Genomic DNA, 25,544 nt, shown 5'->3' on the forward strand with positions numbered 1-25,544 from the left:
GCGCCACCACTGCCCAGCTGGTTTGTTTGTTTTTAAAGGTTTATTTTTATTTATGTGTCTGTGGGTGTCTGTGAATGTGTGTGCAGATGCCCTCAGAGGCCAGAAGAGGAGGGGTTCATATATCATGTCTCCTTACTTACAGGTGATTCTGAGCCCCACTGATGTGGGAGCTGGAAGCTGAACTTGGGTCCTCCAGCTCCATTTTTGTTTGTTTGTTTGTTTTTGTTTTTTGCCGGAGCTGAGGACCGAACCCAGGGTCTTGTGTTTGCTAGGCAAGCGCTCTACCACTGAACTAAATCCCCAACCCCCCCATTTGGTTTTTTAAAAAGTTTTGTTTATGGGGGAGAGCAGCTGGAGAGATGGCTCAGTGGTTAAGAACATTGCCTACTCTTCCAGAAGACCTGAGTTCAAGTCCCAGCCCCCACATGGCGGTTCATAATCAGTTGGTTGAGTGCTTGCCTGCCCCTGCACAAATGGTGTCATACCAGCCTGGAAGAGGTAGAGGCAAGGAAAGCCTGGAGTTCATGGTTTTCTTCAGGTACAAAGTGAGATGGAGGTCAGACTGAGCTAGAGACCTTGTCTCACAAAATAAATATATAAGTAAATAAGTAAAATATATAAATGGCAAAACAGAACCAGTTTTTCTTCTGTTGAAGTGATAAAAATATAAAATACTTTGACAAGGGGCAACTTAGGGGAGAAAACACCATTTCAGCTTGCAATTTCAGGTCCCTCATAGCAGGGAGGTCAAGGCAGGAACATCCCTAGTCAAGAGTAGAGAAAAGGAATGCATGCATGTATTGCTTGCTTGGTTGTGCTCAGTCATGTCTCAACTCTTACACAGTTCAGGACCCCCTGCCTAGGGAATGGTGCCTCCCACAGTGGACTGGGTCTTCCCATATCAATTAAGACAGTTACCCACAGACATGCCTACAGGCCAACCCAATACAGACAGTATAAGTATTGCAGCTAGGATGGAAAGGTATCCTGGCAGTCAGGAGCCGAGGAATACCATAAAGTCAGTCACTGTAAACATGGCAGCTTACAGCCCTGCTTCAGGGAAAGGTTTCCCCAGTGCAAGTGTAACAACTCTGCTTTGGCAGGGGAGGATTTCCCCAACTAAGTTGTTACAGCTCTGCTCTGGTCAAGCAAAGCTGTTACAACTCTGCTAGGGAAAAGTTTCCCGAGCAGAAGTGTTACAGTTCTGCTTGCTCCTGGGAAAAGCATCACACCACACAACAAACCTCACTTGAGATTTATTGGGAAGGAAAAATCCAGATGGCTGAATCTGCGGTGAGGGTGAGAAGCTGCAGCAGATGCAGGGCTTAGATAGGGTGGGGGTGGGGCGCTCTTGCAGGGATCTCAGGGATTGGTGGGATTCTGCAGCCTGACTCTGGAGCAAGCTCGGAGATGGGTGGGATTGCAAGCTCTGACCCTGGGGTTCAGTCAGGGTCAAGGTGTTCTTTCATCAGCCCCTTCACCCTATAGACAGTCTCTCATTGAGACTGTCTTCCATTTGATTCTAGGTAGTGTCAGATCCACCATCATCACGAAAACAAAACCAAAAAGGTGGGCAGAGTCAGACAGAGCACGGAGGGTTCCACTTGTCTCGCAGCAGCAGGGGGCCACAGTGGTCAGCGTGGAAGGAAGGGCAGAGAAGAAAACCATCGAGTCCAAAATGACAGCAGGAAGTGGGTGCGGTGTCTCAGGCCTGAAATGCAAGCACTTACGGAGGCCGAGGCGAAAGGACTGGGTCAAGTTTGAGGACAGCCTGGGCTGCAAGTGTGAGACAAAACAAAGGCCAGTGAGATGGCCCGGCGGGTCCTGGCACTTACTGCCAAGCATGAGGCCCTGATTCCCACGCCTAGGACCCACATGTTGGAAGGGGATTTGACATTGTGCTTGTCCACACACAAATAGATAAACGCAGTAGTTTTTTAAAAGCATTTATTTATGTATTTATTTTATATGCATTGGTGTTTTGCGTACATTATGTCTGTGTGAGGGTATCGGTCCCTTAGAACTGGTTACAGACAGTTGTGAGCTGCCACGTGTGTGCTGGGAATTGAACCCAGGTCCTCTAGAAGAGCAGCCTTCGCCTCTTAACCACTGAGCCATCTCTCCAGACCCCCGTAATTTCTTTAAAAATAATAATTAAAAACAAAACAAAACAAAACAAAAACGGGCAAGAATCGCCAGGAGTCAGCTGTAACGAGGATTCTGAACAGGGCTTGAGGTTTCTCCGTTGCTAGGCAAACGGCTCCCAGGGCGCTGTTGTTAGGGTCTAGGGCGTTCCTACCGGCCCCGCCCCGTAGCCAACCACTTGCCGGCGTCTGTCGCGGAGACCACGCCCACACCCTAACCCCGCCCACAGCCCCCGGAACCGTTACCTCAGCAACTGTCCCGGCTCCTCCCGCCTTCGGCTCCGGGTGCCAATCGTAGAAGCGTCACCCGGGCGACGACCCTACCCCTTCCGGCGCTAGGTCCGCAACTTCCGGTTGGGGGTCCGCGGCCGGCGGGCGGGCGGGCGGGCGGCTGCGGCGGGGCCCGGTGGGCGGCCAAGATGGCGGCGGGCGGCGCGGAGGGCGGCGCGGGCCCCAGCGCCGTCATGGGCGACTGCGCTGAGATCAAGTCGCAGTTCCGCACTCGCGAGGGCTTCTACAAGCTGCTTCCCGGCGACGCGACTCGCAGGTCGGGTCCAGCCTCCGCCCAGACCCCGGCGCCGCCGCAGCCCCCTCAGCCCCCGCCCGGACCTGCCGCAGCCTCAGGGCCTGGCGCCGCGGGGCCCGCGGCGTCCCCGCCGCCCGCCGGGCCCGGCCCCGGCCCCGGGCCCGCGCTGCCCGCCGTCCGCCTCAGCCTGGTGCGCCTGGGTGAGCCCGAGGGCGCTGGGGAGCCGCCCTCCACGCCCTCGGGACTGGGCGCGGGAGGAGACCGCGTCTGCTTCAACCTGGGCCGCGAGCTCTACTTCTACCCCGGCTGCTGCCGCCGCGGGAGCCAACGGGTGAGTGATCCGCTTCGCGGGGTGCCGAGAGCATCTGAGTCCCGAGAGTGGCAGAGGCAGCGGAGGGAGCCTGGATCCGGGAGCTAATGGAGTCGGAGCGGTTGCAGGGGAATCTGCGCGCGCGGGTGTGTGTGTGTGTGTGTGTGTGTGTGTGTGTGTGTGTGTGTGTGTGTGTGTGGTTCTTGGAGGCGGTGAGGGTGTGTTCTGCACGTGATGGAGCTTCTGAGTGGAGATGGGGCGGGGGGTTTCACGGATTCCGCAGGTACAGGCATTGTGCGGGCGATGGGGAATCCTAAGAGGATGCAGGCCCGGGGGAGATGAAAGGACGGAGAAAGACTGCGTTCTTGGCGTGTTGGAGTGAGTCTTGAGACTTATCAAACTCAGGGGTGCCAGGCATCTGTAAGTGATGAGGTTGGGAGCCCTACAGATAAAAGGCAGGGAGGACTGGAGGTGTAGCTTAGGGGTCGTCGAACAAAGCAACAGGTGAATGAGATCCTAGAGAATGCGGTGTCTAAAGGGAGTGAGGCTTTGGAGGAAATGGAGGGAGTTCTGAGTTGATGGAGTTCCTGGCAGGGGACATCCTCAGGTGTAGCAGGCATCTCCAAAGCAATTAGTCCCAGAAGGGTGAGAGAGAGAGAGAGATGGGGATCCTGAGAGCCCAGGGGTGATTGTGAACCTGAAATATGAGTGACTGTGGTGACTGATGGGTGTCTGAACTATGACGGAGGTCCTGAAGTTCAGGGAGCCAAATAGGAAGACATGAAGCTTCAGAGATGGCTCTGTGGATGAAATGTGTGCTTTGAAAGCATGAGGACCTGAGTTTGGATCCTGGTACCCCATGGTAGAGCTGCATGTCTGCAGTCCCAACTCAGGGAGCAGAGGCAGAAGGGTCCTTGGGGCTCACTGGCAGCTGGTCTAACTGAACTGTTGAGCTCCAGGTTCAGTGAGAGCCCCTGTGTCAAATGTTAGATGGAAAGCCACGGAGAAAGAGACCCTAAATGTTGACCTCTCAACTCTCACCCACATGCATAATGCACATGCATGCCCACAGGCATATACTACGTGTACAAAAAAACCCGAAAGAAATCCTAGGAGGTTGGAGTTTTTGAGTCCTTGGGTCTTGGGGTGTCTCGGACTATTGTGCTATAAGTCCTGCTGGAGTTGTACTGTGATGGTGGCTGGGAAGACTGGAGGAGAATCAGCTCCAGGCCTTTGGGGACTCTGAACCCTGTGGCTGTCCCTAAAATACACCTTGAGAGGCTCTGTGGTCTTTATTGGATGGTGTGCGTGTGAGCATGTGTGTGCTGCCCTTCTGGGTTTGAATCCCCTTCCGGTCTGTGGGTACCTGCCCCTCCCCACCTACCTACCCACTTCCCCTGAGGTTAACCCTGCTTCCTCTTGGTGGTTTCCGCTGACCTCAGCTTCCTCGTCCTTCCTCTCCCTGCTCTGACCCGTTCACTTGTCTTCTCCCACCGCTCAAGTCCATTGACCTCAACAAGCCCATCGACAAGCGGATCTACAAGGGGACCCAGCCCACCTGCCATGACTTCAACCAGTTCACAGCTGCCACAGAGACCATTTCCTTGCTGGTGGGCTTCTCTGCTGGCCAGGTGCAGTACCTGGACCTCATCAAGAAGGATACCAGCAAGCTATTCAATGAAGAGGTGAATGAGGACACGAACTGCCCCCCGCTTCTTGTTTTTCTACTCACCCCCACCCTGAGCTGCCTGGAAACAGAATAGATTTGTGAGGGGCAGAGGGAGGGAGAGGGGAGTGAGTGACAGACAGCTGCTGATGGTGCCATGGTGCTTACAATGTCTCGGTCCTCTACTGTGCCAGCCCAGTGTTGAAAGAAGCTTTACTTCCTAAGTTCATGGATGGATAAGGAGGTATGGTGCCCATCTCACAGATTAGAAGACTGAGGCTCATAGGCAGTTGGGACTTTCTTGATATTCTTGCTAACTTCAAAGTCTGGGTTCTTTAGGCTTTGGATTCTAGTCCCTGCTGTATCATTGACTTACTGTGTGGTTTTGGGAAAGTGATTTGTTCTCTGAGCCATAGTGTTCATCTGCAAAGTGGGATTTGTGCCCCCTTCTCACAGGATTATATAAACTCATTCACGAGGACTGGTCAGTTGGACTAACTTGGCTTAAGAGGGCATGCCAGGAGATGGACTTAGCAAGCAGGCAGGGAGGGCCCCGTTCTACTGTCTGTGGTCCAGGGGAGGTGGTCCGCAAATGGTCTCCAGATGAGCAAATGGCCAGAGGGAGCGAGGAGGTGCACAGTGAGTGCATTAAAATCCCAGAGCAGTGATCCCTCCGGTGCAGGCCTCTGTCCCCGACAGCTCAGCAAGCAGATGGGAGTGCCCTAGGCACACTTTCAGGCTGGAGACCAGATGCACAGGTCTACTGGGTGTGCTGCATGCAGCCCCGGTCAGCCAGGAAGGCAGGGAAGGACATAGAAGTAGAGAGAGTGGGTTGGGCCTGGTAGCACAGGTCTGTTATTGCAGCTCTTTGGGAGGCTGAGGCAGGAGGATCCAAAGTTCAAGGTTGGCCTGGGCTCCACAGTAGAAGGAACAGCTTAGCTAAACTCCCCCGACAGGACAGCCAGCGGGCTCTGTGGCCGGAGTAGCAGTTGAGGGAGAAAAGACAGAAGATGTGCTCTGAGAAGGGACAGGAGGTGTGGCTCGGCTTGGCCTGGAAAGCTGTAGGAAGGACCTTGCCCTCCTCATCAACAGGAGCTGGAAGAGCAAACCTGCAACTCTTGTGCCTCAGCCCTGGGTGGGACGCAGCTAGGTCCCAGGAGAGAAGTTGGGTCGCCACAGTGGCTGCCTCAAGCTGTAGGACTTCAGGCAGGGCAGTGCTAAGGGCGTACTTGAATGTACTAATCTCTGGCCACCGGCGAGGCGAGGAGGCAGCTATGAGTGTCTGAAGCCAGCGGGAGGCATTGTGGGTGGTGGCAGTGGGACCAGGATGGTTGGGTGGGAGTTGAACTGGGTTGTGGGCACACTGCTCAGGAAGCCTACAGCTTTTGTTGGAAGACGAGACTTCAGTGTGGGAAGAGAGAGCTGCCTGGAGGGTCTGACACAGGCAGCCGAGAGGGCGAGGTCCCTTCAGTCTGTGCAGGGCATTGCGTGGGCATGTCCTTTGGATGCCGTGCCAGCCACGGGGACTGCTGCTGGGGACCCTTTCTCGGGGTTCTGGGATGGAAGTTCTTCTCTTTAGGTTACACTGAAGACAGCACTAATGAAGTGGCTAGAGGTCAGGCCTTTGACAGGCATGACTGTTCCTTGGTCAGAAGTGGGACGTGGAGCTACCACGGAGCTCCTCACAGGCAGCCCTTCTTTCCTGTGTCCCTGTGACATCCTGCCACTGTCTCAGTCAGGGGGAGCTGGGGTCCAGCAGAAGTGATCACCCCCTCCCAACCCCACCCTGTCACTCCCTTTGCAGCGGCTGATTGACAAGACCAAGGTGACATATCTGAAGTGGCTGCCTGAGTCAGAGAGTCTGTTCCTCGCTTCTCACGCCAGTGGCCACCTGTACCTCTACAACGTCAGCCACCCCTGTGCCTCCACCCCGCCACAGTATAGCCTGCTGAAACAGGGGGAGGGCTTTGCTGTCTATGCAGCCAAGAGCAAGGCGCCCCGCAATCCACTGGCCAAGTGGGCGGTGGGCGAGGGGCCCCTCAACGAGTTTGCATTCTCACCTGATGGCCGACACCTAGCCTGCGTCAGCCAGGATGGTTGCCTGCGCGTCTTCCACTTTGACAGCATGCTTCTGCGTGGGCTCATGAAGAGCTACTTTGGGGGTCTGCTGTGTGTGTGCTGGAGCCCTGACGGCCGCTATGTGGTGACAGGAGGGGAAGATGACCTGGTGACCGTGTGGTCCTTCGCGGAGGGTCGTGTGGTGGCTCGAGGCCACGGCCACAAGTCCTGGGTCAATGCTGTGGCCTTCGATCCCTACACCACTCGGGCAGAGGAGGCAGCGTCAGCCAGTGGTGATGGGGATCCCAGTGGTGAGGAGGAGGAGCCTGAAGCCACCAGCTCAGACACAGGACCCCCACTGTCCCCACTGCCCAAGGCTGGCTCCATCACCTACCGCTTTGGCTCAGCTGGCCAGGACACACAGTTCTGCCTGTGGGACCTCACAGAGGACGTGCTCTCTCCTCATCCCTCTCTGGCCCGTACCCGCACCCTTCCAGGCACACCGGGGGCCACCCCACCAGCCTCTGGTAGCTCTCGGGCCGGAGAGACAGGCAGCACAGGCCCCCTGCCCCGCTCCCTGTCACGCTCCAACAGCCTCCCACACCCAGCTGGTGGTGGTAAGGCTGGTGGGCCCAGTGCAGCAATGGAGCCTGGCACACCGTTCAGCATTGGCCGCTTCGCCACGCTGACCCTGCAGGAGCGGCGGGACCGAGGGGCTGAAAAGGAACACAAGCGCTACCACAGCCTGGGAAACATCAGCCGCGGGGGCAGTGGGGGCAGCAGCGGCAACAATGACAAGCTGAGTGGCCCTGCTCCCCGGAGCCGCTTGGACCCAGCCAAGGTGCTGGGCACGGCACTGTGCCCTCGAATCCACGAGGTCCCACTGCTGGAGCCGCTCGTGTGCAAGAAGATCGCTCAGGAGCGCCTGACCGTGCTACTGTTCCTGGAGGACTGTATCATCACTGCCTGCCAGGAGGGCCTCATCTGCACCTGGGCTCGGCCAGGCAAGGAGGTGAGTCCACGTCAGGGTGGTTCCTGCCTGTCTGAGTGACAGGGATCCCGGCACCAGTCAGCAGAGAGGTCAGGTGCAGGAGAGAGAATGGTGGGCCCACTGCCAACCATCCGAAGGGCCTTTGGTGGCCCATGTGGCCCCCCTTAGCACTTAAAACTCAAGGCAGAACCTATTTTTATGGGAAGTCTGCATTTTAAATGGTGAGACTTTAGTTTGGGGGCTGACGCTCTAGGAGAGATTGAGCTGAGGGCCTGGCTTCTGGCCTGCCTCTTAGACACTCCGTTTCTGAGCCAGCTGCTAAAGGCTTGAATGGGAATCGTCAGGGCCAGGCCTGCATTTCTGCGAGCTGTGTGGTCCTGGTCACTGCATCTTGCAGATGTGCTGTGCGGTGGCTGGGGTCTTAGTGAGATGAAAGCCTGGCCCGGTCAGGCGGCGGCGGCTGGTCCGTCTAGGGTCTTAGCATGTGAGCTCAGCTTCTGGGACCCCACACTGCCTTCAGTCCCTCAGATCCTCGCTGTGGAAGGTTAGAGTCCAGAGCCTTAGCATTCAGAGCAGCCTCAGAGCAAAGGCAGGATGGTAGGGATTGGGAAGTCTGAGTTCTAAAAGAAACTCCTCTGTCTCCCTAGTTTACAGACGAGGAGACCGAGGCCCAGGCAGGGGAAGCAAGTTGGCCCAGGTCACCCAGCAAGTCAGTGGTAGAGGTAGGACCATCCCCCAAGCTGGAGATGGGCCCCAGTTTTCTTTTCTCCACTGTCCCTGTCTCGCCTGCCCTGGATCACCTGGGGCCATGAATTACTGTAAAAAGTGCTACCCTGGGGCAGCGAAGACTGCTGAGCTGTTGGTTCCTAGCCAGGATGGCAGCTTTGGACTGGGGGGCCAGGGGCCCCAGCTGGGGCAGAAGCAGCTGTGAAGCCTTTGGGTGGCTCCCCGTTCCCCCCTCCAAGCACTAGCAAAAGCCCAGGTGTTGTCTAATCCAGCCTCCCTCTCACCCTCCCCAGGGCATCTCCTCTCAACCAGGCAACTCCCCCAGTGGCACTGTGGTGTGAAGCCGTGGATATTCTGTGCCCCCAGCCTCCTAGCCATAACCCTCCCTGCTGTCCTCAAGGATCACTGTATTAACAAGACTAATCATGACGGAAGGACTTCTCCAAGCCCCCACCCTGCACAAATAATGGGGGCCCCTACACTGGCCCAGCCGTGGGGTGTAGCGGCCTGTGTGGCCTCAGCCCTGGCCTCCACCCACTGCCAAGTACAATGACCTGTCCTCTGAAATATCAGTGTTAACACACATCCCTGTCCCGGCATGTGACTGGTCACTCCTGGGAGAGACTCCACCCACAACAGCCCAGCTCCACAGTGCCCCTGGGTTAGAGGGCCAGCAGGGGGGTGGCCCCCTCCCAGCCCACACCCCACCCCTTGCTATGGTTTGTGCTTTTGAAGAGTGTTAAATTATGGAAGCCCCTAGGGCCCTCCTTGTCCCCCTGGACCTCTTATTTATACTAAAGTCCTTGTTTGCACTGCGTCTCTGTTCCCTGGGGCGCACGAGCGTGTGTGTGTGTGTGTGTGTGTGTGTGTGTGTGTGTGTGTGTGTGTGTGTGTGTGTGTGTCCGTCCGTCCGTCCGTCCTGCGGGCTGTGCTCTGACCAAAAGAAGGCCCACCCACACTGTCACCCCCGCCCCCGGCCCTGAGCAGAGCCCTGACCCCAAAGTCAAGAGGCTGGGGTGGCCCCTTCCTGTTAGACCCCTGGGAGGTGTTTGAGACTTGTTTTAAAGCATCAGGACTGTCCAGGCATGCTCTTCTGGGAGGAGGGGAGGATGCTGGGACTTGAGCTGCGCCTCCTCTTCTGGATATGCCTTTGCAGCCTGGTGCCCCTGGCCCATTTGTGACTGGTCCATGAAGTGCCAGCTAGAGGCCATGATTTCCTCCCCAGAGAACTGGCCACCCTAGAAAGACTCTTAACATGTCTCCTGGCTGGCTGTCTAGGTGACTCCGCCCCCAACCCCCAAAATGTTTCTGTCACTAATCCTAGCCCAGGCAGGAATGTGGCTGCCCCGGCCTGTGGCCAAGGAGCTATTTTGGGGTCTCCTTCTCTCTTGGGGAGGGCCTGGCTCCACCACTTGCCTCCCCCCCCCCCAGGCGTGGGCCAGCAGGTCACCCCTGGCCCTGGTGGCTGGATACGTTGTTCCCTCCTGATCTCCCTTCCACCTCCTGCCAAAAAAGGGGGTGTGTGTAATACAGCAGCAGGCACAGGGACTAAATTTAACTGTCCCAAAGTCAGAATCCATTGCTGAGTCACGAAGAAGCTGCCCCTGGCCTCTGCCCCCCTCCCTGTGGGCCCAGGCATCAGCCCCTTTCCCCACCCCTCCCAGCTCGGAGCCTAGTAGACTGGCCCTTCTGGGCACGACACATCACACCTGTAACCCTGTGCTCTGCCCTTTTATGAGTGGGTAGGGGCTTTTCGGGGGCATCTCTGGAGTACTACTCTTGACAACATCCCTTGACATTGGGCATTCAGTTTTGAGGGGCCCTGAGAGAAGGGAGTTGGGGTGTTGGCTCAGGAGGGGTTAAGGCTGGGAGGCGGGAGGGGGGCTGGGCCAAGGGGTGGGGAAAGAGGAGGAGGCCTCAGTCACAGAACTGGCCAGAGGGACCCAAGGGATAGTCAGAGACAGACAGACATGCAGCCAGGGTTCCGGGGCCTGGACAGGGGCAGCCAGGCCCCGTGACAGGAGGACCCCCGAGCTCCGGCCCGGGGAGGGTCATGGTGCTACCTGCACACCATGTCAGCCGAGGTGCGGCTGGGGCAGCTCCAGGAGCTGGTGCTGGACCCCAGCTTCCTGGGGCTGGAGCCCCTGCTCGACCTTCTCCTGGGCGTCCACCAGGAGCTGGGCGCCTCCCACCTGGCCCAAGACAAGTATGTGGCCGACTTCTTGCAGTGGGGTGAGTATGGGCAGGAGGCCTGGGATGGGGCAAGGCAGAGGGGGTCTACAGGGCAGGGATTGGCTGTGGAGGGCAGGAGATGGCTTCCTGCAGGGACCCAAGCAGAGTTCAGGTCTTGACCCCAAGCTCCCCTGGTGGGTCGGTGGAGGCCAGCCATGACTCAGCCAGTGCAGGCTGGGGTGGGCACAGCTGCTGCCGTCTCTGCACCCACACAGGTGCCTGGCAGCTTTCTCTTCCAGGACCCTCACCCTCCGAAGTGAGCTTTACAGCCCTCCCGGGTTTCCCAGAGTGTGGGGAGGGGTAGCGTGGGGCAGCTGCCAGGGTGTGGCCTGGAGGCAGGTGTTTGGCGTCTGCCTCCCCAGCTGCCCTGACAGGTGTCCAGGAACTGAGGGCACAGTGACTCACAGAGGCCCTAGGGGAGAGCCAGCCCGGCAGACAGGCGCCACCCAGCACCCCTTCTGTCCCCCCAAATTTGGGAGGAACAACTTCAGCTTCTGAGTGCCCATCCCTAGCATCTTGGTCCCTCCTAGACCCTGTGGCCCAGATTGGGTATCTTATTTGGCTTCCCACCTGCTTTCATGGTCCTAGCGCACGGCCTCTGGTTCCCCTGTTGACTTAAATGCCCTTCTCCAAAGGTCTTCTCTGGCCTAGTGGATGGGCCTGGACCTTATCTGCTCCTGCCCACATCCATCCCAAAGCTCAGGCTTAACCCAGCTTCCTTACAAATAACACTGTTGTGTTGCCCTGTGCCTATCATTAAGGGTTCTGCTCTTGGTCCTTGACCTGTATGCCCATGTCTGTGACCCCAGCTCATTCTCCCCTCCTCCCCCATTTTACAGATGGAAAGGTAGAGGCCATGGGGTTAGGCCACTAAGTTTGTGGAGGACTTTTCTCCTCTGTAACCCTCAGTGACTCCTTCAACCTCCCTTTTGCAGAGGATGGGGCTGGGCTGGCAGGGTAAACTGAGAACTGGAGTGGGGGTGGGGGTCTGGCCCTCTAGGAGCAGTCCTTTTGTGGCCCGAGCAGCATCCCGTGGGCCCCTCCCCTGCCAGGCCTGGGCGGGGGAGGGGGCCTGGGTTCCCGCTGCCTTAAAAGGGCTCAATGCCTTGGCTCTCTCCTCCCAACCCCCCCCCCCAGCCTTGGCCCTGGCTGTCTTCTCCAGCGGCCCACTTTCCCCGAACCCCTCACTTCTCCAGGACCTCCCACCTCCCTCTTCCCCGCACTCAGTCCTCCTCTGTCCTTACCGCCAGTCCTGACTTTCCCCAAGGGAGACCTGGCCTTCCTCTGCCCCCTGCCCCCAGGTTGTCAGCCCCTGACCTAGCTGCCCTCCTCCTGCTGAAGCACCCTAGCACGGGACCTTACCCCTGCAGCTTTGGCCGCAAAAAGGCTCTCCTGCCCCTTGGAGACCAAGAATGCTTCCAGCAGTGCCCAGGATCTGGCGGGCTGTGACCCTCCCTACTCCAGGCTGCACACTCAGTGTTTCCCAAGCGCAGTCCTCGTGCTGGCTAGACGCCGCTGCCTGTGGAGGCCATGGCCCAGGGCATTAGATGAGGTCTCAGGACCTGACTGAGCATCCGAATCTGCACGTGGAGTGGGAATTGAGGGCTTCCCTTGCTGCCCTGCAGCCCTGTGGAAACCGTCAGTTCTGGGTCCCCCAAACATGGCAGAGGTTTTGGAAGCAGAATCCTAAAATCATCCTGAGGGGCAGAGGAAAGAGGAGACTGAGGCACCACATTGCCTCTAGTGTTCTGGTGACCTTTGACTTTCCTCCTTCCACCCCCACCCAGTGGAGCCCATTGCAGCAAGGCTTAAGGAGGTTCGACTGCAGAGGGATGACTTTGAGATTCTGAAGGTGATCGGGCGCGGGGCATTCAGTGAGGTGAGCCTTGAGCGGCCTGTGAGTGGAACTTTACTTGAGGTGGGTGGGGCCTAGCAGCTGGGGCAGAGCCTTAAAAATTGATGAATGAGCCTGAACCTAAAGCCAAGGCGGGGCTTGAGGGCAGTCAGTGGGTGTTGTGTGAGTGGGGGCGTGGCTAAGACTGGGTGGAGAAAAGGGTGGAGCTGTCTGGGTGAGCCTTCCTGTTTTCCCTGCTACATCTACTGTCATCCTGGTCCCGCCTCTAGGTAGCGGTGGTGAAGATGAAGCAGACGGGCCAGGTGTATGCCATGAAGATTATGAATAAGTGGGACATGCTGAAGAGAGGCGAGGTGAGGGCCAGGGCTGGGGGAGGTGCCCTCATCTCTCCAGCTCACTGTGTGCAGCATCTCTCCTACCTCACAGGTGTCATGCTTCCGGGAAGAAAGGGATGTATTGGTGAAGGGGGACCGGCGCTGGATCACGCAGCTGCACTTCGCCTTCCAGGATGAGAACTACCTGGTGAGCTCCGGGCTGGGAGACCAGGACGGAGTGACAGATACACCTCCTTAAGTCAAGAAAGCTGGAGTAGGGAGAAGCAGCCGTAGGCTGGGGGTCGGGTAGGACTATGTCTCAGGTAGAGGAGGGATCTTCCTTGAGAAAAGAGGTGATGTCTGGTTTGGCCTTCGGATCTCTGGGGTGCTCTCTCACACTGGAGGGCTCTATGCTTGGGGACCGGGTATCTCTGGGAGTCTTGGGGGCTACCGACCCCCTGTGACATGCCCGCTCTCAGTACCTGGTCATGGAATACTACGTGGGCGGGGACCTGCTAACGCTGCTGAGCAAGTTTGGGGAGCGGATCCCTGCCGAGATGGCGCGCTTCTACCTGGCCGAGATTGTCATGGCCATAGACTCGGTGCACCGGCTGGGCTACGTGCACAGGTGGGCGCGGCAGGGCCCTTGGAGGGTTAGCAGAGTTTGTGTGGGAAGGAAGGGTACCTTAAGGTCGGATCCCATTGGGGGCAGGAACGTGGTCTAGAACTATAGAATCCCTGCTGGGGTGGAACTGGACCGAGCTGGTGGGACCCAGGAAGGACGTCTTTCAAGCATCCTCTTCTCTCTGTGCACAGGGACATCAAACCAGATAACATTCTGCTGGACCGGTGTGGGCACATCCGTCTGGCCGACTTTGGCTCCTGCCTCAAACTGCAGCCTGATGGAACGGTATGGTGGGAGGGGCCTGGCGAAACTCTGCACCAGTCAGGAACCAGAAGATGCAGAGGGCGGGGCTGGGATAAAGAGCAGAGCTTGGGTAGGGGAGAGGCCGGACATAGAGCAAAAAAGGAGCTGGGCTGGGGACGCCCCTTGCTCCCGATTGGACAGTCCGGAAGGGTCTAAGTATTCAGGTCTGGTTGGCACAGGTGAGGTCGCTGGTGGCTGTGGGTACCCCGGACTACCTGTCTCCTGAGATTCTGCAGGCTGTGGGCGGAGGGCCTGGAGCAGGCAGCTATGGACCCGAGTGTGACTGGTGGGCGCTGGGCGTGTTTGCCTACGAAATGTTCTACGGGCAGACACCCTTCTACGCTGACTCCACAGCTGAGACATATGCTAAGATTGTGCATTACAAGGTGAGCATGGGCAACGCACAGGGGGCCTGGCTTAGGGGCACATGCTCCCAGGCTGACTTTTTTTTTTTTTTTTTTTTTAAGATATTTATATATGTGTGTTTAAGCGTTTATTCTGCATGTATGTCTGTGCACTATGTGGTCCCCTGGAACTGGAGTCACACAGACTTGTGAGCTGCCATGTGGGTGCTGGGAAACAGAGCCTTGATTTCTCTGCAAGAGCAGCCAGTGCTCTTCACCACCAAGCTAGCTCTCAGCCCAGGACTTACTCTTGCTTTTCTCTGCTTTCTGGACAGGAACACTTGTCTCTGCCTTTGGCAGACACGGGTGTCCCCGAGGAAGTTCAAGATCTCATTCGGGGGTTGCTATGTCCTGCTGAGATAAGGCTAGGCCGAGGTGGGGCAGGTGATTTCCAGAAGCATCCTTTCTTCTGTGGCCTTGATTGGGAGGGTCTCCGAGACAGTGTGCCCCCCTTTACACCAGACTTCGAGGGTGCCACGGACACATGCAACTTTGATGTGGTGGAGGACCAGCTCACTGCCATGGTGAGCGGGGGCGGGGTACGTACCTGTGTCTCCTGAGGGGTTGAGGGAACCTCCCTAACCCTCTCCAGAAAATCGGGGTGATTGGCTAGATGTGATGGTGCACACCTTCAGCCCCAGGGCTTCAGAGGCCAGAAACAGGTGCATCTCCAGTGGAGGATCAAAGCCAGCAAGTCAGGGCTGCAGAGTGAGACCCTCCCTTGAAAACTAAAAAAAAAAAAAAAAATCGTTGAGGTCTTCTTGGGTCTCAAATTTATTCTAGAGCACTGTTGTGTGTCCACGCAGGCCTGAGGACACACAAGTGACCAGTTCTCAAGACAGTGAGATCTCACTGTTGGCAAGGCTAAAATGGAGTGCAGGCCTGGGATCTGGAAGGTGCTGGAGGGCTTCTTGGAGGGGACTGAGCTGAGGCCCAGAAGGATGCTGGGAGAGGCAGGAGATCCTTTCTCAGGAGAGTGCTCTCTGAGCATTTAACTGGCTCTAGGTCCTGCCTTGGCCCACTTGCAGTGGAGGAAAAAGTGTGGTGTGGGTAGAGCCCCCAACCAGAAGCCACAAGAGAGAAGAGAAAGGGATGGAGGGATGCTCTAGTTCCTGGGGTTGGTTTATTGGGGACAGTTATGATATGATCAGAGGGGTGAGGGGCCATCCCTGACAACTGCTGGCCATAGCCCTGCACCTCTCCCACAGGAGACCCTGTCGGACATACAGGAAGACATGCCACTTGGGGTCCACCTGCCTTTCGTGGGGTACTCCTACTCTTGCATGGCCCTTAGGTAAGCGTGACTGCCCCCTGGCTACTGTGTGTATGCAGGCTCACTCCAGTCAGTCAGTTCAAAGGGTCAGTCTTGAGACCAAGGATTCCAATGGACTATCTTAGTTAGGGTTTCTGCTGCTGTGATGAAACACCATGACCAAGAGCAGATTGGAGAGGAAAGGGTTTGTTTGGCTTACACTTCCACATCATAGTCCATCACTGAAGGAGTCAGGACAGGAACTCAAGCAGGGCAGGAACCTGGAGGCAGGAGCTGATGCAGATGTAGGGTCATGGAGGAGTGCTGCTTGCTTGCTTGTTCCTCATGGCTTTTTCAGCCTGCTTTTTATAAAACCCAGGACCACCAGCCCAGGCTTGTCTCCACCAACAATGGGCTGGCCTTCTCCCATCAATGACTAATTAAGATAATGCCCTATAGGCTTGGTCCCCCCCCCCCCCCCAGTTTTTTCGAGACAGGGTTTCTCTGTGTAGTTTTGTTGCCTGTCCTGGATCTCTCTCTATAGACCAGGCTGGCCTCGAACTCAGAGATTCTCTTGCCTCTGCCTCCTGAGTGCTGGAATTAAAGGTGTGCACCACCACCGCTCAGCTTGGAGGCATTGTCTTTATTGAGGCTCCCTCCTCTTTGATGACTCTGGCTTGTATCAAGCTGACATAAGACTAGCCTGCACAGGAACACATATGTATTTTATTGGTTTTGTTTTGCTTTTTTGAGACCGGGTCTCTCTGTTACATAGCTGTGGCTTTCCTGGCCATGTGTACTTCAACATTTTCAGTCCAGTTGTATAACCCAAGAATCTTTTTTTGTTTGTTTTGTTTTGAGACAGTGTTTCTCTGTGTAGTTTTGGTGCTTGTCCTGGCTCTGCCTCCAGGGTGCTGGGATTAAAGGCGTGCATAAACCAAGAATTTTTTTTTGTTTGTTTTTTGTTTGGTTTTTTGAGATAGGGTTTCTGTGTGTAGCTTTGCACCTATCCTGGAACTCACTTTGTAGCCCAGGCTGGCCTCAAACTCACAGAAATCCACCTGGCTCTGCCTCCCGAGTGCTGGGATTAAAGGCATGTACCACCACCGCCTGGCATAACCCAAGAATCTTACATTCAGCCTTCCAGTATCTCCCAGCTATTGACTTTTATGTTTTTAGGACATGTCATAGGACCTAGACTCTTAGAAAACAGATCTGGGATTTGACAGTTTAAGAACACAAATTCATTGAAGCATATAACAATAAAACAACTTGTAGGGTTTTTAGAAGTTTTTTGTCTTGTTTTCTGAGGCAGGATCTTGTTCATACAGCCTAAGCTGGCCTTAAAGTGTTGTGATTATGGGCATGTACCACCATGCCTAGTCAGTAAAGCCTTTTGAAAGCATCCATTATGCTGGGTGTGGTGGCACAAACCTATAATCTCAGTACCTAGAAGGTAGATGCAGGGGGATCAGAAGTTCAAGATCATCCTGGGCTTCAAGGGACTCTGTCTCAAGAGACAAAACATAGACAAACATCCACTATTGCTAGGCAGGGTGGCTTACTGTCTAACTCTTCCGCCAAAGGGGCCAGCCTGATGAACCAGAGTGAAAACTTGTCTCAAAACACAAAGAATAAGAAAATTCATTATTGGTCAGGCATGTGGTGGCACACACGTGCAGGCCCAGGACTAGAGGAGCTGAGGCAGGAGGATCGCAAGTTCTAGGCCAGCCTGGGCTACATAGTAAGCCCTTAGTCTCAAAAAAGAAAAAGAGAAACCAATTATTCAAGTAAGACAGTGCTTCCGGGGCCGGGAGCACGGCCCAGCACAGGAGAGCATCCCAGCACTGGGGCTGGAGCTCAGTTGGTAGAATGCTTGGCTGGCATGCACAGCACTGCAGAAAGTATGCATGGTGGCTTACACCTGTCATCCCAGCACCAGGGAGGAAAAGACAGGGGGATCGAAAGTTCATGGTCATTAGCTGTAGCAAATTCCAGGCCAGCCTGAGCTACATGGTGAGTTTCAGGACAGCCAGGGCTATGCAGAGAAACCCATCTTAACAACAAAGAGAACTTACCTAGCATGCATAAGGTCCTGGGCTTAATCCCCATTGCCACAAAATGTGAAGTGACTGAATGGACCTCTTCTCAGGAGTAAATGGGGAACACCTCCTGTACACCATCAGCCATGCCCCAGACCTGCACAGTCCTGATCTGCAAGCAGCATCCCTCCCTTGCTGGATAGAACAGGGTGGGATACAGCCCACCCACTGTAGAGCCACACCGCTCAGCGCCATACTGTCAGCAGGGCCTTTGCTAGGCAGAGCAGGGCTTTGGACCAGCCCCAGCAGTCTGCTCTCTTCACTGTGTCCCGCTCCTCCTTAAGCCATGGGGTCTTAGGAGCCTGGCCTGGTGCCCACAGGCTAGGAAGCCCCAGATCCCTGTTTGGTAGCCTCTTCCTCTTCCCAGAGACGGTGAGGTCCTGGACCCCACCCCTATGGAACTGGAGGCCCTGCAGCTGCCTGGGGCAGACTTGCAAGTGCTCAACTTGGAGCCCCCAGTGTCCCCACCGGAGCAAGTGGTGAGTAGACAGGAGAGCCTGATGCAGGGTAAGCGGAGAGAAGGGCAGAGCTTGGCTGGGTGGGGCGCCTGCCGTGCCCAGCTGGCCATTAGCTGCCAGCCTGCTGCTCCAGTAGGGCCCAGCAGCCCCGTAGTCCTAGCTACTCTGGAGGAGCAGGCGGAAGGGCGGCAAAGTCAAGTCTCGCTTGGGCTATGCAATGAGACCCTGTCTGCCAGTGAAAAACGAGAGCCAGGGAATACACAGCTCAGGTAGATGCTCTCCTGGCATGGGTCTGAAAGCGAGCGACTCCACCCAGGGCTGGGAGGGAGGGAAGGACTGCTGACCACCTGGAGGAGGTGAGTTAGGGGCCTTGTGCTTAGCCCACCAGGTGGGATACTGGTTTGTGAAGAGCTACAGGTGGGTGGGTGGCATTGGGGGGGGGGGGGTTGTAGACAGCAGGCAACACACAAACTGGGGAGGTCTGTGGGTAAAGCCAGGTTTGTCTGAAGCACGTGAACTGGGAGGGACATACTCCAGTTCTGATGCCAGCCCTTCAGTTCCTGTGTTGACTCCCAGAAGCTCCTAGGGTACCAGAGAGAAGGCGAGGGGAAGGGTGTGCGGGACTGAGCCCAGTGCTGGTCCCAAACTCAATCCCCACCCACAGGCTGAAGTGGCCGACCCAGCGGCTGTCCCCGCAGCGGCAGCAGCGGCAGCAGAGGCGGAAACCGTGGTGACGCTGCGCGAGCTCCAGGAAGCCCTGGAGGAGGAGGTTCTCACCCGGCAAAGCCTGAGCCGTGAGCTGGAGGCTATCCGCACTGCCAACCAGAACTTCTCCAGGTGGGGCTCGAGGTGCGGGGCCCCAGCAACCTTCGCGGGCCCTCACCCTATGGACTGGCTGACCTTCCTATCTTCATGCAGCCAACTGCAGGAAGCCGAGGTCCGGAACCGAGACCTGGAGGCTCACGTTCGGCAGCTACAGGAGCGGATGGAGATGCTGCAGGCCCCGGGAGCCGCAGGCGAGTCCCTCACCAACCCTGGGCCAGGAGGGTGCTGGGTGAAGATGGGGGCGTGCTGGGTGTGTGGACACTTGGAGCAGGGGAGGGGCCCAGGCTGGGGCACGCCGAGCCACCGCCCTCCTCCGCCCTCCACGCTCCATACACCTCTCTTCTCCTTCCAGCTGTCATGGGGGTCCCCAGTCCCTGGGCCACGGATCCACCTTCCCATGTAAGACCTCTACCTTCCCCACCCCCGCTCAAATCCGCTACCCACAGCCCATTTCCCCGTCCACGTTTAGGGCTCGCTCTCCTTGGGGGCTCTAGAAGGAACAAAGACGCCCTTCACTCAGCCTGCATCTCCCAGTTCTCCCTCGATTTTGCTCCCTTTGCCAAATCCTCCCCAAAGGAACTTCCTAGATTCCCATTCTGGCCTTGACTCCCCGTACTGCCTCTTGCCCTGCTGCTGAGGGCGTCCAGGCCGGGCTGGGTTCCGATCGGGTCACCTGTCCCTTCTCTCTCCAGCTAGATGGCCCCCCGGCCGTGGCTCTGGGCCAATGCCCGCTGGTGGGGCCAGGCCCCGTGCACCGCCGTCACCTGCTGCTCCCTGCCAGGGTATGTCCCAAGTCCGCCCACCTCGGGCCTCCGGCTCGCTCCGCCCACTGAGTGTCACCACCGCTTTGCTGTGCCTCTGTGGAGCTCGGCCCACCGCGGGGAGGGAGGGTGATCGCGCAGCCAATCGACACAGGCCGCTACGAAGTAGCCAATGATGAGTTCTGATGGGAACTCAGGTTTGCGAGCTGACAAACGGTAGCTTCGCGCTGTGGGAATCAGGGATGCGCTCAGAGGATTCTTGACCCATCTATGGGTACAGGCCGGGCGGCTCCCTGGAGCCAGTGGGCCCCTGTGGCCTGTTGCTAATCCTGCCCTCTTGCCTGCAGGTCCCTAGGCCTGGCCTATCCGAGGCGCGTTGCCTGCTCCTGTTCGCCGCTGCTCTGGCTGCTGCCGCCACACTGGGCTGCACTGGGTTGGTGGCCTGTGCCCCGGTCTGGTGTTTCCCGGGAGCCACCTTCGCCCCCTGAACCCTAGGCCTCCAAGCCATCTTTCATCTAGGCTCCCTTAGAAAGCCGTGTGACCTGGGAACGGCCCAGAGTGTCTCCGTGCCACCCCCTTCTCGCCCAGCCCCCCATTCCTCACTGCTGCGAGCCTGGGTTCCCAGCCGGCTCCACGCCTGTGATCCGGGCCCGCCCCCCGGCGGCCGGGGAGGGAGGAGCAGGGCCCGTTTGCAGGAACCCAGTTTCTGCAGGGCTGCCGCTGCTGCCGGGGCATTCGCCGACCACCCTTTACTCAGCCCCGACGTGGATGGGCAGACTGCTCAGCCCATCCGATTTCACTTTTCACGCTTCCAGATATCGGCCACAAACCCTAAGTCCTTGTGCATGAGCCCCTGATCTCTAGGGCACGTCCCATTCTCACAGCAAACCATCAGCAGGACCTCTACCAGCTCTCAAGGAAGCCTTCGGCTTCGGACAGCTCCGCTCCTGGGGGTTGCTGTGACCCCTTCCTCACATACAGCTACGGCTGCAACCCCCCCCCCCCCCCGCCCCAAGGCAGTTTGGGTATTTATTGATCTTGTCCTCTGACTCACTGATAGACTCCGGGACCCACGTTTTGGATGCACTGAGACTCGACATTCCTCGGTATTTATTGTCTGTCCCCACCTCCAACCCACCCCCGACCCTTGCGAATAAAATACTTTCTGGTCTGCTCTAAGCGAAGTGTCTCTGGTGGGGAGGAAGCCCCCGTGGGCCAATGGAGAGCCCAGTGGAGACAACCAATGGCCTGACCCGGAGCTGATGGGACGCAAAGGGAACGAATCGGCCTGAAGGGCGGAGTTTAGGCATCCAGCCAGTAGGAGAGGAGCAACAAGCCACCCGAGACACCGCCTTCCCCCCGCCCCCCCCAGCTGTGACCCAGCTGTGCTACTCAAGCTTGAAAAAGTAGGGGGTTGGGCCGGCAGGGCTCCCACTGCGCCTGCGCAAGCCACGCGCATCCGCTCCTAGGACCGAAGCATCAGAAAAGTTGCTGCAAACTTTCGAGCTCGTTTCTCCCGCCCCTCCTCCCAGCCAGATCCGCCCCCTCCCCGCGGGGCCGGGAATTCCGAGGGGCGGAGCGCGGCGCGGAGATGGGGAGGGTGGGGGCCTTCAAGGGACACGGGAGATCGAAGCGGCTTCGCGCCCTAAACCTTCCTGGACGATCCACTACCTTCTCCGTTGCCCTGATGGGGAAACTGAGGCCCTGAGCCAGAGGCACACGCAAGGGGAGGCCGAAAGCGCGGCCACAGGCTGAGGGAAAACAAAGAATCCTGACAGCCGGGGAGGGGGGCGGACACACAGACACAGGGACAGACCCGAGTGCAGAGCTGAGTCTAGTTTTGGGGCCAGGAGGGGACCAGAAGACCGTGAGGGGACGGGGACCGGGACGGGGGCGGGGGGCCGAGGAGGGTTGGCCGGGGAGAGGGCTGGGGAAGCCCGCAGGAGGCGGCAGAGGAGGGAGGAACTTCCCAAAGTTGCCAAACATGGCTACCTCGCCTGCAGAGCCGAGCGCGGGGCCGACGGCCGGGGGGGAGGCAGCGGCGGCGACCGAGGAGGAGGAGGAGGAAGCGCGCCAGCTTCTGCAGACTCTGCAGGCGGCCGAGGGGGAGGCGGCGGCCGCTGCGGCGGGCGAGGCGGCAGCGGCGGATTCCGGGTCCCCGAGCGGCCCGGGGTCTCCCCCCGAGACCGCGGCCGAGGCGCCCACGGGCCTCCGCTTCTCGCCCGAGCAGGTGGCGTGCGTGTGCGAGGCGCTGCTGCAGGCTGGCCACGCCGGCCGCTTGAGCCGCTTCCTGGGCGCGCTGCCCCCGGCCGAGCGCCTACGTGGCAGCGATCCGGTGCTGCGCGCGAGGGCCCTGGTGGCCTTCCAGCGGGGTGAATACGCCGAGCTCTACCGGCTCCTCGAGAGCCGCCCTTTCCCCGCCGCCCACCACGCCTTCCTGCAGGACCTCTACCTGCGCGCGCGCTACCACGAGGCCGAACGGGCTCGTGGCCGTGCGCTGGGCGCCGTGGACAAATACCGGCTGCGCAAGAAGTTCCCTCTGCCCAAGACCATCTGGGACGGCGAGGAGACCGTGTACTGCTTCAAGGAGCGCTCTCGCGCGGCGCTCAAGGCCTGCTATCGCGGCAACCGCTACCCCACGCCAGACGAGAAGCGCCGCCTGGCCACGCTCACCGGCCTCTCGCTCACACAGGTCAGCAACTGGTTCAAGAACCGGCGACAGCGCGACCGGACTGGCACCGGCGGCGGAGCGCCCTGCAAAAGGTGAGGGGACCGGCCCTCTCCTCGGTTCCCGCTGGAGTCTGCGCGCCTGACTCTTTGTACCCCACGGCGTTGGCGAGCTCACGGGCTGAGCCCAGAGACCAGGCACACCCTGGGTTCTCTGGGCATCACTGCCCCACGGGCAGAGGTTCTGGCCGCTGTTTCCAGGTTGGGACTGCAGTGCAGGGGGCAGTAAGAAAAGTTTTTCTGGGGGTGGGGGGCGTCCCTTGGAGGGGCTGTGGTAAGGGCAAGGGGGCTTTTGTCTAAGACACCTAGGGCGGGGACCTCTGCAACCTGGCCCCTTAGTGACTGTTACTTACGCCCACTCCCACGCCCCCTCCGGCCCCAACAGCGTGGTCTGTTGCCTGTCTTTGTTGTGAAACGTGAACCTTCTCCGGCTCCGGTTTCCCTTGTAACCCAAGCCCTTCCCCTCCCACCCAGCGCCAGGCCTCTAGCTCTGCTCTCTGAAGCCCCGGGGGAGGGAAGGGGGAAGAAGTGGAGTAAAGGCTGGTGCCTCACTCTGCAGCCACGCGCCTGCTGACCCAGGGGACGTGGGGCAGCCTGGGTGCTCGGCCGCGGGCCAAGGCAACCCGAAAGCTTCCCTCCAGCTTAGCATTCCCGCCATGCTGTCAACCCCAGCAGGGTTTGTGGAGGCTCTGGGATTCGTGCGGATCCTCTGAAGGGCTCAACTAGTTAACAGCTTGGGTTGCCACTGCCACTGGGGCGATGTAACCTTCAGGCCTGAGACTTAAATCCTTTTTCCTGCCAGCGAGTCCGATGGGAACCCCACTACTGAGGATGAGTCCAGCGGAAGTCCCGAAGACCTGGAAAGGGGTGTGGCCCCCGTGGCTGCTGAGGCCCCCACCCAGAGTTCCATCTTCCTAGCAGGGGCCACCCCTCCTGCGACGTGCCCCGCCTCCTCCTCTATCCTAGTGAACGGGAGCTTCCTGGCAGCCAGCAGTCCCCCAGCAGTGCTCCTCAACGGCAGCCCAGTCATCATCAATAGCTTGGCCCTGGGAGAGGCCTCCAGCCTGGGGCCCCTGCTGCTCACAGGAGGAGGAGGGGGTGCTCCTCCTCCACAACCCAGCCCCCAGGGGGCCAGTGAGGCCAAGACTTCCCTGGTCCTGGACCCTCAGACAGGAGAGGTTCGGTTGGAGGAGGCTCCGTCTGAGGCTCCCGAGACCAAAGGAGTTCAGGGGGCCGTTCCTGGGGCAGCTGGAGAGGAGGTCCCAGGGGCCCTGCCCCAAGTAGTCCCTGGCCCCCCACCTGCCTCCACCTTCTCCCTGACCCCAGGAGCCGTTCCCTCTGTGGCAGCTCCTCAGGTTGTACCACTCTCCCCCTCGTCTGGGTACCCAACAGGCCTGAGCCCCACTTCCCCACTGCTGAACTTGCCCCAGGTGGTGCCCACCTCCCAGGTGGTGACCCTGCCTCAGGCTGTGGGGCCACTCCAGCTGTTGGCAGCTGGGCCAGGCAGCCCCGTGAAAATGGCAGCTACAGCGGGTCCTACCAACGTGCACCTGATAAACTCTGGTGTGGGAGTGACTGCACTGCAGCTTCCCTCGGCCACCACCCCAGGTACCCTCCTGCTTTCTTCGGGCCGGAGGGCTGGGGAGCAGGTGTCTTGCCTCTGGCACATCTCTTGGGGCTAAGCCTACTGCCTGACCTCCAGCATCTTGCCCTCCATCTCTTCTCTCTCTCCACAGGAAACTTTCTCCTGGCCAACCCCGTATCCGGCAGCCCCATTGTCACCGGGGTAGCTGTGCAGCAGGGCAAGATCATCCTCACTGCCACCTTTCCCACCAGCATGCTCGTCTCCCAGGTCCTTCCACCTGCCCCCAGCCTAGCCCTGCCCCTGAAGCAAGAGCCAGCCATCACAGTGCCTGAAGGAGCCCTCCCAGTGACCCCTAGCCCCACCCTCCCAGAGGGTCACACTCTAGGGCCAATCTCTACTCAGCCACTGCCACCTACCCCTGCTGTCACCTCTGCCACCAGCCTGCCTTTCTCCCCGGACTCCTCTGGCCTGCTGCCCAGCTTCCCAGCACCCCTGCCTGAGGGTCTGATGCTGTCCCCTGCAGCTGTGCCAGTCTGGCCAGCAGGGCTGGAACTGAGCACAGGGGTAGAGGGGCTGGGGACACAGGCCACCCACACTGTGCTGAGACTGCCAGACCCTGACCCCCAGGGGCTGCTCCTGGGAGCCACAGCAGGGACTGAGGTTGATGAGGGGCTAGAAGCTGAGGCCAAGGTCCTGACCCAGCTGCAGTCAGTGCCTGTGGAGGAGCCCTTGGAACTGTGACTGCCCGGACTTAACCACCTCTCCTGACAATGGTGCTCAAGGTGCTAGGACAGAAGGAGGAGGAACCCTCAGTAAAGTGGCTGCAGTCTGAAGGTCCCACACTACAACCCTCCACCCTGGACGAGCTGCAAGCCTTGGAGAATCTAGAGGAATTACCCCTGTCTGGGCACTGTCCTTTCCTGATGGGAAGTCTTGTTACAGCCCTCCCATGCTCTGCCTGCCCGGTGCATGGGGCACTAGGGGTCCTGACTCGGGCTTTGCCCTCCTCTACCTGGTACTAGTAGAGGAAGGCCCTGCCAAGTGGCTGATTTCCAGGCGGCACCCTCTCCATAACACTATTAATAGCCCCACTGATACCCAGTGTTCCCAGAACTGCCTGAATCCCAGGGATAGGAGACCAGGGTGTGGCCCAGAGAGCCCTTCCTGTTGAGGAGGGTCTAATGGGTGCACGGGGCCCTTCCCGACTTCCCTGGACTTGAGCCCCAGGATCCAGCCCCAGACCAAAGATTTCCCTGGCCCCTTTGTCTAGTTTGTATTGTAAATCTTTATTTTTCTAGGACATGTTATGCCTCCATTTCAATTAAAGTCAAGTTAACAGACAACAGAGCCATTGGGGTAAGGGTCATCTGCCAAACAACCAGCCCAAGAGAGAACTAGAGACAACCCCAAGCCTGAGGCTGTGGCTCGCTTTTTTGGTTTGCGTTCTTTTTGAGATGGGGTCCTATTCTATAGCCCAGGCTGGCCTCAAATCCTATTTTCCTGCTTCAGCCTCCTGAATGCTGGAATTATGAACATGGGTCACCACATCCCAAGACTGGATTTCTGAGGTAAAGGGGTTAAGTTCATACCTGTGGACTCTGGGTTTTCAAAGTTCAGAAGCAAAGGGCTTCTGGATTTGATGTGTGGAAAGCCCACTCAGGGCCAGGGGATCCTGGACAC

General features: G+C 58.3%; 3 protein-coding genes and 1 long non-coding RNA gene across 10 annotated transcripts; 3 read left to right on the forward strand and 1 right to left on the reverse strand.

The window, feature by feature from the left end:
* Positions 1-2,368: 2,368 nt before the first annotated feature.
* Dmwd (DM1 locus, WD repeat containing) lies at positions 2,369-9,238 on the forward strand. Of its 2 annotated transcripts, XM_036182720.1 has the most exons (5): positions 2,369-3,001; positions 4,483-4,665; positions 6,451-7,716; positions 8,343-8,417; positions 8,715-9,238. In XM_036182720.1, exons 1-5 carry the CDS (start codon positions 2,564-2,566, stop codon positions 8,760-8,762), a joined length of 2,010 nt encoding a protein of 669 aa, XP_036038613.1. In that variant the 5' UTR covers positions 2,369-2,563; the 3' UTR covers positions 8,763-9,238. The 2 variants fall into 2 exon arrangements, with proteins under 2 accessions (XP_036038613.1, XP_036038621.1); XM_036182728.1 differs by lacking the exon at positions 8,343-8,417.
* Positions 9,239-10,329: 1,091 nt separating this feature from the next.
* Dmpk (DM1 protein kinase) lies at positions 10,330-20,731 on the forward strand. Of its 6 annotated transcripts, none has more exons than XM_036182834.1 (15): positions 10,330-10,653; positions 12,441-12,532; positions 12,778-12,861; positions 12,935-13,030; positions 13,302-13,450; positions 13,639-13,732; positions 13,930-14,136; positions 14,430-14,693; positions 15,363-15,448; positions 17,876-17,987; positions 18,631-18,803; positions 18,885-18,982; positions 19,144-19,190; positions 19,484-19,573; positions 19,900-20,731. In XM_036182834.1, exons 1-15 carry the CDS (start codon positions 10,494-10,496, stop codon positions 20,038-20,040), a joined length of 1,893 nt encoding a protein of 630 aa, XP_036038727.1. In that variant the 5' UTR covers positions 10,330-10,493; the 3' UTR covers positions 20,041-20,731. The 6 variants fall into 6 exon arrangements, with proteins under 6 accessions (XP_036038727.1, XP_036038719.1, XP_036038745.1 ...); XM_036182826.1 differs by having other exon boundaries at positions 19,488-19,573; XM_036182852.1 differs by having other exon boundaries at positions 14,430-14,678.
* On the reverse strand, positions 11,866-14,884 carry LOC118581476. The gene is made up of 4 exons (XR_004944689.1): positions 14,702-14,884; positions 13,508-13,628; positions 12,928-13,042; positions 11,866-12,350 (listed from the first exon to the last, which is right to left on the reverse strand). It is a non-coding gene; the product is annotated as an uncharacterized LOC118581476 (long non-coding RNA).
* A 716-nt stretch (positions 20,732-21,447) lies between the features above and the next one.
* Six5 (SIX homeobox 5) lies at positions 21,448-25,211 on the forward strand. Its single transcript, XM_036182663.1, has 3 exons — positions 21,448-22,315; positions 23,082-23,887; positions 24,016-25,211. Exons 1-3 carry the CDS (start codon positions 21,537-21,539, stop codon positions 24,603-24,605), a joined length of 2,175 nt encoding a protein of 724 aa, XP_036038556.1. The 5' UTR covers positions 21,448-21,536; the 3' UTR covers positions 24,606-25,211.
* The last annotated feature ends 333 nt before the right edge of the window (positions 25,212-25,544 follow it).

The sequence above is a fragment of the Onychomys torridus genome, chromosome 1 (genome assembly GCF_903995425.1).
Source record: "Onychomys torridus chromosome 1, mOncTor1.1, whole genome shotgun sequence".
Lineage (NCBI taxonomy): Eukaryota > Metazoa > Chordata > Mammalia > Rodentia > Cricetidae > Onychomys > Onychomys torridus.